We start from the raw sequence: 14,253 nt of genomic DNA on the forward strand, positions 1-14,253 counted from the left end.
GTTGCAGACATGACTCACACATGAGGTAAACCCAAACCCAGTGGGGCCATTTGAACTCAGTGCTGAGTTCACACAGACACTATTTTTGCTGCAACGAGGGCCTTAACCTACGGTGTGGGGGTTACAATGTTTTAGAGTAGGCGTAAAAACTCAGGAAAGGCGGAAAAGGTCTGTACACTTGTCAAACAGCCTGCCTGCGAAATCTCCAGCTCTCAAAAAATTAAAAGTAAAACAGGCTTCCTGTGTCATTGAGAGAGAAAAAAAATCTGGTCTAGCAGTTACAAAGCTGTTTGTTGGCATTGCCCTAAGGGATATCATTACGTCATTATTAATACTTGTCTGCTTTCCATAACCTATCATTATCTCAGTAGGGGGTCCTAAGTTCACATTTTGACTGACAGGTTAAAGAAGTAATTAAAGGATTAGCTGTCTTTGATGTGGAGTCATGAATCACATCTGCTTGTGTTTGTAAGGGACTAAGCATTTGAGGGGATTTAAATGTTTGAATGGGCTTTCATGAGGACTGTTTTTATAAATATATTGAAGTCTGGAATAGGTATTTAGAATTTTATTTTATTTCATCTCAACATGGTTCCTGAGGTCAGCCCATGGTGAATGCTGGGTGAGTTGGCATGGAGAGTGTATGGACAAATGGTGGTGGGTGGGTTAGCATGAGTTGTCATGTGCTGACATTAAGTTGGCATTGAGGATATAAGGGGCAATAGGGTGGGTGGGGGCATGAGTTGGTAATGGAATGTATGGGGGCCATTAGGGGTGGGTGGGGGGCATGAGTTGGCATGGGCGGGACACTGGGAGTGGATGGGCATGTGAGGGGTGAGGGATAGAGGGACTAAAACATAAGCAGACAACTGAGACGAAGCCACAGAGAACTGAGACGGGCCTTGTAAACCGCCCAAATTGGCACTTAGCAGCCGCAGTGGCAGCCTCCAACCTGCGTCCGGGGTGAGTGGGCCCAAGTCCACCCCGCACCCATGCCCCCGAAATAAAGATCCCGCCATTCAGGGGAGTTTTTCCTGAGGTGGATGTGAAGAGCCAGGAAATTCCCCGTGTCACGCTATTCAACTCGAAAGCAATAATCCAGGTCTGTAACTGTCTGTCCCCTTTTCCACTTCACTGCACCTGGGGCTGGGTGTTCCTTAGGTGCAGCAATGAGAAAAATAAATCAGCACTAAGCATCATGATGTACCGAACAATAAAAGGTTTTTATTTAAAAGGAAGTCATCACCCTGTCGGAAAGTTTTCAGATAGCACAAATTCCCGATTCGTCAGGGTCTCCTAGCCCAGAAGATTTCATGGAAAATCTTTGATATTCTCTGCACTGGTAAATGCCACACTTTAAGAGTGGATGCACTGTACCCAGATATTCTTAGCTGCAAAATTTAAAAACTAAAACTGGTCAAGGTTCACCTGTGTTTGCAGACCACATGGCATGTGGCCAGACAAAAACTCCCTTAAGTTCATAATTGCCTCAGGATAATATTACCTAGTTTTGAGGAGGTTCCATTATGTAACACAATGAGGTACAGAGCCATGTAAAGTTGCCTCAATTAATGTTCTTGTTTAATTTTGTTAATTTTTTTGGGGCATCATTCTTGAGAATACAATGCTTTCCACATTTTGCATCAATCGAGTGTTCAAAGGCCTGACACAACTGGAGTCAAGTGCAGGGTAAATCTCCCATAGTACTACCCCATCAGGCAATCCTAGGACAGGTACAGTACAGGCTGGATGCAAAGTAAGCTTCCTGTACAATGAGTGAACAAGGGAAAAGGCTTCCATGCATTCATTGCAGTGAAATAGAAAATAAGCTTTGTAACAAACTGATTTGTGACTCTACTACACCCTGATGCAGAGGAAATCTTCCTTCATAAAGCCTGAATCCCAAATTGGAAAGGATCACTCTCTTTTGCTGCACCATCCATTATCCACAACATTCTCATGGCCAGACTGCAGGCTCAGGTGTAATCTCTATCAAATTGTGGACTTTCTGTGCACTTGAGTTGAGCCGCGAGGAAGGTGGTAGAACTTCCAAATCACATTTCAATCAGACTCCTCGCAGCCAGCAGGAAGAGAAAATATCAATTCCACCAGTAGTGACAGGATTTGAAAGCAGTTTTCAGACTTAACAGGGAAGTGTTGACATTGATTGGTTTACCTAGTTGCTCATCATGTTCTATTCAAACACTCCTTCACACAAAGTATAATGAAAGCTTTGTGCTCTCTCCCACGCAAAGCTATTGTGGCTATGTCAATTTTTAAAAAGTTCAAAACTGAGATCACTGCCCTTATTACGAAAGGATATTAAAGATTACAGTACCAAGTTGGGCTGATGGAGTTAAGATACACATGCGCCAGAGCCCAACTGAATGACAGAATGGACTCAAAGGGCTGAATGACCTACTCCAGTCCCTATATACAGAACAAAGTGAAACAGTAATTAGAGAAGCCTTAATTTAGCAATAGACAACAGGTTTGCATCAATTTAACTGGGCACTGCTTCCACCGGTGTTGGGAATGGCGTTCCTTACCAGTGTGGAGAGAATAGGTAGGAAAACTGTGATGGTAGCTGGATTACTTGCAAACTCAGTGACAACTGACACTAAGAGGCAGGCAATTAATGTAACAGCCCATGGAGGGAGGTTACTCATTGGTTCCATCTGACGTCCAATCCAATCTGATAAGCCAGACACCTGGGGAGAGAAAAACATAAATTCATTAAAGAAACATGTGCACACAGAGGAGACCTGCAGATTGTACTAAGGAAACCTTTGTTCAAGAAACAACAAGGCTATATGATGGTGTCAAACACCTAAATGATATCTGTGCAACACAACTCACTGTATTTTTTAGCTAGTAGGCAGTACAAACCTGAAAAATAATTTCCTCCATGCATCCTTCTTCAGGCGAAATGACAAGTTAACTGAGGAGGCTAAGCCTTCTCCAGATTATCTCTCCAAATCTCCAGGTTCAGCCAGCAGGATGTGCCATCAATCCATTAAGAGACAAATCATTTTCTCTTCCTTCAGGGTAAGAAAACTCCTTTTTTTACTATCTCCATAAGGATAGTTGCTACTTGTGAAAGCATCTTTACAAGCCTGTTAGTTTTAGAATTACATCAATGTGAAGAGACCCAAATAATCATTATGCTGCCTGAGCACTTTCAGTGACACGAAACACTGTAATTAACTGACTGTTGCCGGCCTCCAGATAAGATCACTAGATTTTTTACATCCCAGAGACTCTACATGTCCTTAAACAAAGGGTCAAGTTTAGAAACACACACACCGCATGGTTATACTGGACCTACAGTCACTACTGTCTTTACCTTGCAGCCTGCAGCCAAGGCATATCCCCCTCCCACAAGGATGACAATCTCCCATGGCATGTGCTTTTGAAAGTCTTTCCAGTTTATCAGTGGTGCCAATGGGTTGGGGTCCTTTGAGATATTCAAATTCTTTGAGTCCTTCGCACTTTCCACATCTGTACCAAAAAAAAATGACCAGGTTCAGAAAAAGATTGAAACTTGTTCTCCAACAAGGCAGCAAACTGTTTTGTTTTGAGGTTATGAAGGATGTGGACAAGTATTTGAAATATTCTATTCTTTTCAAAAAAGCTGCAGCCTTTGATTATATCCTCTCATCTTACCCTATGATCTCTTTACCCATCACTTTGGCTTTGCCCCTGTCTGTGGACAAAATAACAGGTGATTGCAGGAATAAGGAATTGAATCATCATACTAGAGCTTTTCTGAGATTGGGTGTAACGTGCATTGTTGGGACAAGGTATACAGAGCTTCATGGTCATCATACAGCAACTGCCATCCAAAGGCCAAGCAATGCAATTGTGATGGTTAGACTTTAGGCCAGACAGTCTCAGGTTTAAATTTATGCAAATTAAGATGGTATACAGTCCTTTTTGATTCATTAAAGGGTTAGGTGACTCTGGCAAGGCCAACATTTATTACCCATCCCTAATTGCCCTCATAAAAGTGGTGGCAAGCTGCCCTTTTGAACTATTGCAGTCCCATGTGGTGAAGCTACTCCCACAGTACCATTAGATAGGGAGTCCCAAGATTTTGACCCAGTGTCGTAATCATTAAGTTTCATGGTTTATATTAATATTTTGGAGGTATAACCATTAGTTTGGGGGAATTAATTTTTTAAATGTAAAGTAACTGAACATCAGCATGTCAGAAGTTGCCAAACCACCCATGGTATTTACACATCAAAGGTCCTTCCATGTAGACTTATGAGGTCAGGGTTAGGAGGCTGAAAGCCATAAAAATGACCTTCATTTAGCTGGGAAAAACAATGGGCAGGATTTTCGCCATAACGGAGAGTCTCTCCATCATGGCAAAAATCCTCGGAAAAGATTAAATTTATAAGCTCTGACTCAACCCCGGTGTTTCCCATCTTGGCGAGGACGGGTCTGGAGTTGTTCCGGGGTTTCGCACATGCACGATTTGCGGAGGCAGCTGGCCATTTAAACCACCAGCTGTCTCCACTGCCTTCTGATTGTTGAACCCGAGCTGCACGAATCCCAGCGTGTGCAGAGCACATCAGGTACGAGGAAGTCTGAATTTGGTGCATCCTTTGGATAGCTAGGGTACACCTTTTGGAGAGGTAAGGTACCCCTTTGGATAGGGTCCCGGGATGCCTTTGCGAGAGGTAAGGCACCCTTTGGGATTGCTAGAATTAAACATGATTATGCTCTTTTTACACACAAACTCATTGGAACTGTTGAGCATGGTCTTGCATGGGGGCTATGAGGGGTCATGGGGGGTATGGATTCATATAGGTTGGCATGAATGAGGCATAGGAAGTCTGGGCTGGAGGGATGGTTTTGTTGTATTATTATTTTTAAAAATTTAAACAGTGCCAGAGCACAGAGGTAGACCATGCACCTGCCCGCCTCCACAGCAGCCTCAGCACACATTTTGGAGTCGCCCCGACTCCCATTTCAGCCCCCCAACCCGGCCCCCCCTCCAACCTATAATATGACCTGCAGGTGGCCATTTTTAAAATTCGGGCTCACTGAGCAGGGAAATCTCCCGACTCTGCAAACCCAACCTGGGGATGAAAATCTGGGTCAATAAGTCTGAAGAGAACTGTCCTGACTTCATTAGAAATTTAGATTATTCATGTGGGTCTCAGAATCAGAGGTTTGGTTTTGAGATCGAGAATTCAACCTCTCCAGCCACTTCACTAGTATTACCCTATCCATCACATGACTAGTATCACCCTCTCAAGCCCCTTGACTAGTACAACCCTCTTTAGCCCCTTCTCTAGTACCCCCTCTCCAGCTCACAATTAGTATCACTCTCTCCAGCCCCATGACTAGTATCACCCTCTCCACAACTGGTATCAGCCTCTCCATCTCACAATTAGTATCACTCTCCAGCACCTTGACTAGTATCACCTCTCCACCCCATGAGTAGTATCACCCTCTCCAGCCCGTGATTGTATCACCCTCTCCTGCCCCATGACTAGTATCACCCTTTCCAGCCCCTTGATTAGTATCACCTTCTACAGCTCACAACTGGTATCACCCTCTCCATTCCATGACTAGTATCACACTTTCCAGCCACTTGACTAGTATCACCCTCTCCCACCGCTTGACTAGTATCACCCTCTCCCACCGCTTGACTAGTATCACCCTCTCCCACCGCTTGACTAGCATCACCCTCTCCCACCGCTTGACTAGTATCACCCTCTCCCACCGCTTGACTAGTATCACCCTCTCCCACCGCTTGACTAGTATCGCCCTCTCCAGCTCACAACTAATATCACCCTGTGCAGCCCCGTGACTACTTTCACCCTCTCCAGCTCACAACTAGTATTACGCTCTCCAGCCCCATGACTAGTATCGCCTTCTCCAGCCCCATGACTAGTATCACCCTCTTCAGCCCCATGACTAGTATCACCCTCTCCAGCCCCTTGACTAGTATCACCCTCTCCAGCCCCTTGACTAGTATCACCCTCTCCAGCCCCTTGACTAGTATCACCCTCTCCAGCCCCTTGACTAGTATCACCCTCTCCAGCCCCTTGACTAGTATCACCCTCTCCAGCCCCTTGACTAGTATCACCCTCTCCAGCCCCTTGACTAGTATCACCCTCTACAGCCCCTTGACCAGTATCACCCTCTACAGCCCCTTGACCAGTATCACCCTCTACAGCCCCTTGACCAGTATCACCCTCTCCAGCCCCTTGGCTAGTATCACCCTCTCCAGCCCCTTGACTCGTATCGCCCTCTCCAGCCCCATGACACGTATCGCCCTCTCCAGCCCCATGACTAGTGTCATCCTCTCCAGCCCCTAACTAGTATCACCCTCTCCGGCTCATGACTTTTATCACTCTCTCTAACTCATGACTATTCTCACTCTCTCCAGTTCTTGACTATTCTCACTCTCTCCAGCTCTTGACTATTCTCACTCTCTCCAGCTCTTGACTATTCTCACTCTCTCCAGCTCTTGACTAGTATCACTTTCTCCAGCCATTTGACTATTATCACCCTCTCCTGCTCCTTGACCTTCTCAACCCCATTACTGGCATCACAGCAAGAATATCAGCAACTCTTCTGCCTGCCAACATTTTTGTCCTAAATGGAGGGTGAGGTTAGAGAAATGTAAGGGATTTTCTGGCTGATCTCTCTCTTTGCCTTTAGGATTGAAAGTAGCAAATACCTAACTCCTCCACCTCATCGCTAGAAAGGCAGATTCAAGAATTGTGATTTCCCAAGCTCTAATGATTCAATCATTAAATGCAACACATGAGACTCAAAAGATCCCTGTTTGGATGTTCAGTCTGTTCGGAGTTATCTGATGATAACTAAGGTATAATCCAGATGTCCAATTAGCCTCCATATTCTTAGGCTATGAAGCAGCGAAAAAATCCATTAGGACTGTGAAGAAGCCAGCAGCTCACCCATCAGAACTCACCATTGTTCATTTTTCCAAAACAAGGGAATGATGGTTTCTTAGCAGGAATCAAGAATAGAAGGAACCCCAGGAAGATGGAAACAGTGGCATCTGTTCTATAGCCTTTTCTGAAAGATACAGGAATGGATAATTATGGAGCACCTTTGTCAAAGATATTTTACAGATTTCAGGGATATTAGCATTGGTCAAATAAAAGCCTTTTCATGACCAATAACATGAGATAAATTATCAAGTCCCATCTCATTTAGCTCATAAACATGGAATGTGGGCGTGGAGTCAGACTGGGTAGGTGGATCAGAGTTGGGGTGGGACTGGGTGGATAAACATAAGAACATAAGAAATAGGGGCAGGAGAAGGCTATTTGGCTTCTTGAGCCTGTTCCACCATTCAACAAGATCATGGCTGATCTGAATGTGCCCTTATCTCCACTTTCCTGCCTGCCCACCCATAATGTTTAACTCTTGTAGATCTAAAATCTAATTCAGCCTTGAATGTATTCAACAATCCAGCCTCCATCGCTTTCCGGGTGAAGAGTTCCAAAGATTAATGACCCTCTAAGCATACAAATTCTTCTTCATCTTCATCTTAAGAGGGAGACCCCTTATTTTTAAACTGTGGCGCCTGGTACTAGATACTCAATAAGAGCATGCATCCTCTCAACAATTACTCAATCAAGTTGCCTCAGAATTTTATGGGCGGAATTATCCCAGATTTTCACTAAGTATGATAGCGTGTGGGGTAAAACGATGTTATACCCGCCAGCGGCAATGGCAGTTTCTCATGCCGTATCATGCCAAACCCGCTGCATTAATTATGCATTCCTGGGAAACATGCCATTTCCATGGCGGGTGGGCTTTCATTTGCCTGCCACGCCATCACCTCACCGCTTCATCAGGCTGGGCATCATTTGCGCTTCCAGCCCATGACTGCTGCATGGAAGACAGAAAGGCAAAAAGACTGCATTCCTCCGGTTTAGTGACGCGACCCTCGACGCTGTGGAGGCTGTGGAGGCCCGCCGTGATGTCCTCTAGCCCCGCTCTGGCTGCAAGAGGGGCAGCGGCATCACCAATCCAGCAATGGCAGCGGTGGTCAGTGACAATGCCCTGCAAAAGAGGACAGCCTCCCAGTGCAGAAAGAGGATGAATGATCTCCTCCGTTCCACCATGGTAAGTCGCTCTTCTCATCATTCTCAATTCACACATTCACAAACTCATCACACACCCACAGGGACCTCACTCACTGCCAGTTCAAGGCACATCATCATTCAATCTCTCACACACACCTTCATTGCCCTCATCCTGTCCATGGGATTACTCACCACCCACACATGCTAGGCGTCCTTATCATCTGGCCTGCTTACACTCTTTCCATCTGTATTCATGCAGGACAAGCTGGCACACAATAAGAGGGAGATGTCGCAGACTTGTGAATACCAAGACATAGCGGTAGGGTTTAGAAAGGTTAACAAGATATAGTTGCACAGCGTGGGCACGGGTGTTAATTACTTGTACATAATGCTCACGACTGTAAATAACCTCTCAACAATGTCTCCCTGCCTATGGCTCCTTATTCTGATGAGCAGTGTTCTTGTCACTCAGGTGTGAAACCTTTCTGCAAAAGATAAAGGCAGGTGTCTCAGTCCAGGGCCTCTTCCCTGTGCTCTGTGCAGCCTTCAGACCAAAGTGATAGTTTGGCCTCACACTCCCTGGACACATTACTGATGCCTGCACCTTGATGGTGGTTGTCATTGCTGTCAGAATGTCGTGGGCAGGCACCACAAAGTTCCGTCAATCGCTCCATGTGCTCTTAGCACCTTTAAGGTGGGGCTGACCCCCATCTCGTCAGCATCTGTGACCAGTGATGCTGTGCTCCTGAAGGGCTCAGGTGCTCAAGGCTGACAAAGGGTCAAATGCTTCTAAAGTTTCATGGCTGCAGCCCTATGACATGACCCTGATCGCAGAGCACATGTAAGCTGCCCTCGGCCAGACAGGAGTCAGACATTCTCAGAGGCTATGTGAAGATTTATGGAGTGACCTCAGTACATGTCGTCATCATTCTTTGGCAATCGAGCAACTATTAGGGCCTCTCCTGCGTCTCCATGACAGGAGCCTTATCACAGAGGGTATGTGTGCTGCCAAAAGCCACACTGGAGTCAAACGTTCACAGATGCAATGTGAGGATCTTATGGTGTCTCCTCACTGCATGTCACCATCATCCTCCATGTATCTATCAGCTACGAGGGCCTCCCAAGCACACCTGCCTTGTCTAGTCAGTGCGAGGGCTTCATCACCATCATCGTCGCCTTTGAGGACCTCCTCACCCTCATCACCATCAAAGTCCTCCTCATTGGAGGGGACCTCCAGCTCCTCCATCTCCTCCTCAGCCAGCTCCTCTCCCCGTTGCAATGCCATGCTGTAAAGGGTGTAGCAGGCAACGACGATGTGTGACACCCTCTGTGGACTGTATTGCAGGGCTCCACTAGACCGGCAGGCACTGGAACCTCATTTTCAGTATCCCAATGGTCTGCTCCACCAAGTTGCGAGTTGCAGCACGAACCTCATTATACCTTCTCTCAGCTGCAGTCTGAGCTGCCGCACGGGTGTTATCAGCCAAGTCCTCTGCGGGTAGCCCTTGTCCCCAAGGAGCCATCCCTGCGGCCTCTGTGAATCCTGGAAGACATCAGGGATCTGTGACCAACTAAAAATGTAGGAGTTGTGCACACTCCCTGCAAACTGCGCAGATCTGCAGGATGCGTTTGTAGTGGTCGCACACCAGCTACACATTCAGTAAATGGAAACTCTTGCAGTTGACTCTTTGTTGCGACAGAGATCTGAGCGCCACGTGAGTGCAGTCGAACGCATTCTGCACCTTTGGGAAACCCGAGATCTGGGCAAATCCAATCGCCCTTGCATCCTGGCTTTCCTGATCCCAGGCAAAATGCACAATTTTGTGTGCCCTCACGAAGATGGCATCTGTGACCTCACAGGTGCGTTTGTGGGTGGAGGATTGTGATATCCCACAGAGGTCACCTGTGGAGCCCTGAAAGGAGCCACTGGCATAAAAATTGAACACCACGGTCACTTTCACAGCCACTGGCAGTGGATACCCTCCATGTCCACGTGCAGTAGTTGGCAGATTTGACCAACCAGTTCCCTGGACATGTGCAGTCTTTGGCGACACTGGTTCTCAGTCATCTGCAGGAATGAAAGGTGGTGTCTAGATCCTGGGTCTAGCTAGGTGTCAACCAACGATGACTCACTGTAGCTCTTCACCGTTGTGTGCGGGAGTGTCCGCCCCTTCTTTCTGAGGGTGCTGCTCCTCCCTCTGCCCAGCCAATGATTCTGGCATGCTGGCCTTATAATGGTACGCAGATGTATTACAATGAGGTTCCCGAAGTCCAATAGTGGGAAACACGGTCCGTCATCGATGGGCTGAGCAGATGATCACAAATTGTTTCCACGATGTCTCACCATATTGTCCGCCAGGTATGTTCGACGCCAGCGGGCACGGAAAATTCCGCCCTATGTTTCAATAAGATCACCTCTCATTCTTCTAAACCCCAATGAGCATAGGCCCGACCTGCTCATCCTATTCCCATAAGACAACCCCTTCATCCCAGGAATCAACCCAGTGAACCTTCTCTGAATTGCCTCCAATGCAAGTACAGTAAAACTTCTGTTATCTATCATGTTCCGGGAACGCGAGGTGCTGGTTAATCAAAATTACCAGTTAACTAAGATGCAAGATGCGTTCTTGTGTTCTGCATTTTCACCCAATCAAAATTTGAGGGTGTCACACCTCATGAGAGAATAGTGAGAGGCTTAGACTGGAGCGACAGCAGACTGCCGAAAACAACCACCCGTGAGTTTCACAATTATTAGCGTAGGGAGTGGGATTAACAGGGAGCAGTGAACATAACTACTCAGGAATAAGTGTAAGCGCCAGCTTCTGAGGGACGAGAGGCATCTCCGGTCAACAGACCCAACATAGCCATTCCAGTTACAAGAGCATGCCGCTTAGTACAGTGCCTGATAATAGAAATTTCCTACATTATACTCCATCTGCCAAATTTTTGCCCACTCACTTAACCGGTCTATATCCCTTAGCAGATGTTTTTGTGTCCTCCTCACAACTTACTTTCCTACATATCTTTGTATTGTCAGCAAATTTGGCTACAATACACTCGGTGCCTTCATCCAAGTCATTAATATAGATTGCAAATAGTTGAGGCCCCAGCACTGATCCCTGTGGCTCTCCACTAGTTACAGTTTGCCAACCAGAAGTGATCCATTTATCCCGATTCTCCATTTCCTATAGGTTAGCCAATCCTCTATCCATGTTAATATGTCAACCCAACACAATGAGCTTTTATCTTGTGTAATAACCTTTTATATGACACCTTATTGAATACCTTTTGGAAATCCAAATAAACCACATCTACTGGTTTCCCTTTATCCACCCTGCTTGTTACATCCTCAAATCTAATAAATAAAGACTACTGGGGGTAGGTGGAATGTGGAATTAAGACCACAATTAGATCAGACATGATCTTATTGAATGACAGAGGAGGCGCAAGGGGCCAAATGGCCTACTCTTGCTCCTAATTTATATGTTCATAAATTTGTCAAACACGGTGAAACAGTGTTGCCGTTGACTTGGTGGGTGGATCAGTGTTGCCGTTGACTTGGTGGGTGGATCAGTGTTGTGGTGGGACTGGGTGGGTAGGTCAGTGCTGAGGTGGGCTGGGTGGATCAGTGTTGAGGGGACACTGGGTGAGTAGGTCAGTGCTGAGGTGGCATTGGGTGGGTGGATCAGTGTTGAGGTTGGCTGGGTGGGTGGATCAGTGTTGAGGTTGGCTGGGTGGGTGGGTCAGCGCTGAGATGGGACTGGGTGGGTGGGTCAGCGTTGAGGTGGGACTGGGTGGGTGGGTCAGCGTTGAGGTGGGACTGGGTGGGTGGGTCAGTGTTGAGGTGGGACTGGGTGGGTGGGTCAGTGTTGAGGTGGGACTGGGTGGGTGAGTAGGTCTGTGCTGAGGTGGGACTGGGTGGGTGGGTCAGTGTTGAGGTGGGACTGGGTGGGTGGATCAGCTTTGAGGTGGGACTGGGTGGGTGGATCAGCGCTGAGGTGGGACTGGGTGGGTGGGTCAGTGTTATGGTGGGACTGGGTGAGTAGGTCAGTGCTGAGGTGGGACTGGGTGGGTGCATCAGTGTTGAGGTGGCACTGGGTGAGTAGGTCAGTGCTGAGGTGGGACTGGGTGGGTGGGTCAGTGCTGAGCTGGGACTGGGTGGGTGGGTCAGTGCTGAGGTGGGACTGGGTGGGTGGGTCAGTGTTGAGGTGGGACTGGGTGGGTGGGTCAGTGCTGAGGTGGGACTGGGTGGGTTGGTCAGTGTTGAGGTGGGACTGGGTGTGTGGATCAGTGTTGTGGTGGGCTGGGTGGGTGTGTCAGTGTTGAGGTGGGACTGGGTGGGTGGGTCAGTGTTGCAGGGGGACTGGGTGGGTGGATCAGTGCTGAGGTGGGACTGGGTGGGTGGGTCAGTGTTGCATGGGGGGCTGGGTTCGTGGATCAGCGTTGCTGGGGTCTGGGTAGGTGGATCAGTGTGTTGATAATCAGGGACAGGCACTTGGGTAACAGGGTTACTGGGTATTATGGAATGTTGGACTTACCTCTCAAAGAGTGATGTCCACCCTGGAACAAATCCTGGCTCCCGTGTAAACCATAACAATGTCATCAGCACAAAGAAAATTCCAGTCACCATTTCCGGGTAGCTGGAAAAATCGTAAAAATTAAAGAAAATTAGATTCAGTCACATTATAAGAAATGTGAAAATTGCATATTCTCTAAATGTCCTAACAGTCAGGAACAAGCAGACCCTCATACCTGAATGGCCCCAATTTTTCGTACTCCTCTTGAATTCTCCTTTCAGACATTTCCTCACGTTTTGTCTTCCTCTTTTTGCTAAGGGAACATGTTTCCTTAAAACTGTAATGAAAGATTTATACAAGTAATGTAACGAAACAGAGTATACAATCCCTTTGTTCTGACTGATGGAGAACCCTTATCCCATTTATGTAGAGGCATTGTGTGTAGAATATGGATGCTTGTGGAAGGTACAAAATTGCATTGAAATAGGGGTCATTCACATGGGTTGAACTTTGTCCCAAGTCCTTGTGTCATTTAAAAATTAGTTGTGTGAAAATTATCTCCTTGGACTTGTATACTGTAGCATAAACCTTCCAAATGTCTATTAGCAGTGAGGCTCAATGGCCAATGTATATCAAAACATCTTGGATGCTTTTCAATGGACTGAAAATCTCAGGCAAGTGACTGGAATGTGTGATATTTGATGGCACTGGGCAAGTTTCCCAAAGCATATTAGGAAAATTAAGTCCCTAATCTACAATGATGCCTAACATACTGGCAATTCACACCACGCTATGTGATGATTTTCAACAGTTGATGGCTGAGATAACAAATCCTCTTCCTGCTGGATTTAATTTAATGATATCCCTCTCACTTTATAATCTTGCTTCTCAAAAAAAAAACTATCTTCTATTCCTCTGCTAATGGCAGGCAACGGATTGTTTTATAACGGTCCTGTTATTTTTGTGACACTGTCTCAAACATCTTCAATATAAATGAGTTCATTTAAAGTATCTTTGGATTCCGCAAATCCCACTATATCCCAGGCATGGGGTGGGATCTTCCAGCCCCGCCTGTCGCCAAGGTCATCTGGTCCCGCCGCAAATCAATGAAGTTTTGGCTAGGCCGCTGAATCTCCCGCGGTGGGTCCCACCACAACAGGGCCAGAAAATCCCAGCCATAGTGACACCTAGAAGGTAATTATTTGAGTTCACACTCCTAAGACTTAACCCGCAAGCACTTAAAATCGGTCGATTTCGCTCCTATTGCCCATAATTTCCCAGTTATTAAAATAAAATGGTTGGAAAATGGTTGAGAAGTCATGGACAGTATACACAAAAATTTCCAATTCATGCTCCGAGCATGCAAGCCTCCCCATCAGGTGAGCAGGTTAAAATATAGGGCAGGATTTTCGGGTCGTTGGGCAGGCGCCGTCGGGCGGGCCCAGGAGTGACCGGGAAATGGTCCGCCACCCGCAATCAGCCCCCGACCGTGATTTCACACTGGCTGGCCAATTAACAGCCAGCCAGCATGAAAGGCGCGCTGAAAGGCTCAGTGCCTCCGTGGTGGCAGCGGGAGGAGGGTGAGCGCTGAAGTCTGCACAAGTGTGCGGGGGGGGAGCGCATAATGAAAGCTCCCTGAAGGCAGAGAGCTG

General features: G+C 46.9%; 1 protein-coding gene across 2 annotated transcripts in view; it reads right to left on the bottom strand.

Moving 5' to 3' along the window:
- Window positions 1–14,253, bottom strand: part of slc13a4 (solute carrier family 13 member 4) — a 138,746-nt gene that overhangs the window by 11,165 nt on the left and 113,328 nt on the right. For both annotated transcript variants that reach the window (XM_078568169.1, XM_078568170.1), the window contains 5 exons: window positions 12,837–12,938; window positions 12,623–12,724; window positions 6,959–7,065; window positions 3,347–3,501; window positions 2,550–2,711 (listed from right to left, as the gene is read on the bottom strand). In XM_078568169.1, the coding sequence (XP_078424295.1) occupies window positions 2,550–2,711; window positions 3,347–3,501; window positions 6,959–7,065; window positions 12,623–12,724; window positions 12,837–12,938 (628 nt within the window). The remainder of the gene's footprint in view (window positions 1–2,549; window positions 2,712–3,346; window positions 3,502–6,958; window positions 7,066–12,622; window positions 12,725–12,836; window positions 12,939–14,253) is intronic.

Source organism: Cetorhinus maximus, chromosome 22, assembly GCF_964194155.1.
Source record: "Cetorhinus maximus chromosome 22, sCetMax3.hap1.1, whole genome shotgun sequence".
Lineage (NCBI taxonomy): Eukaryota > Metazoa > Chordata > Chondrichthyes > Lamniformes > Cetorhinidae > Cetorhinus > Cetorhinus maximus.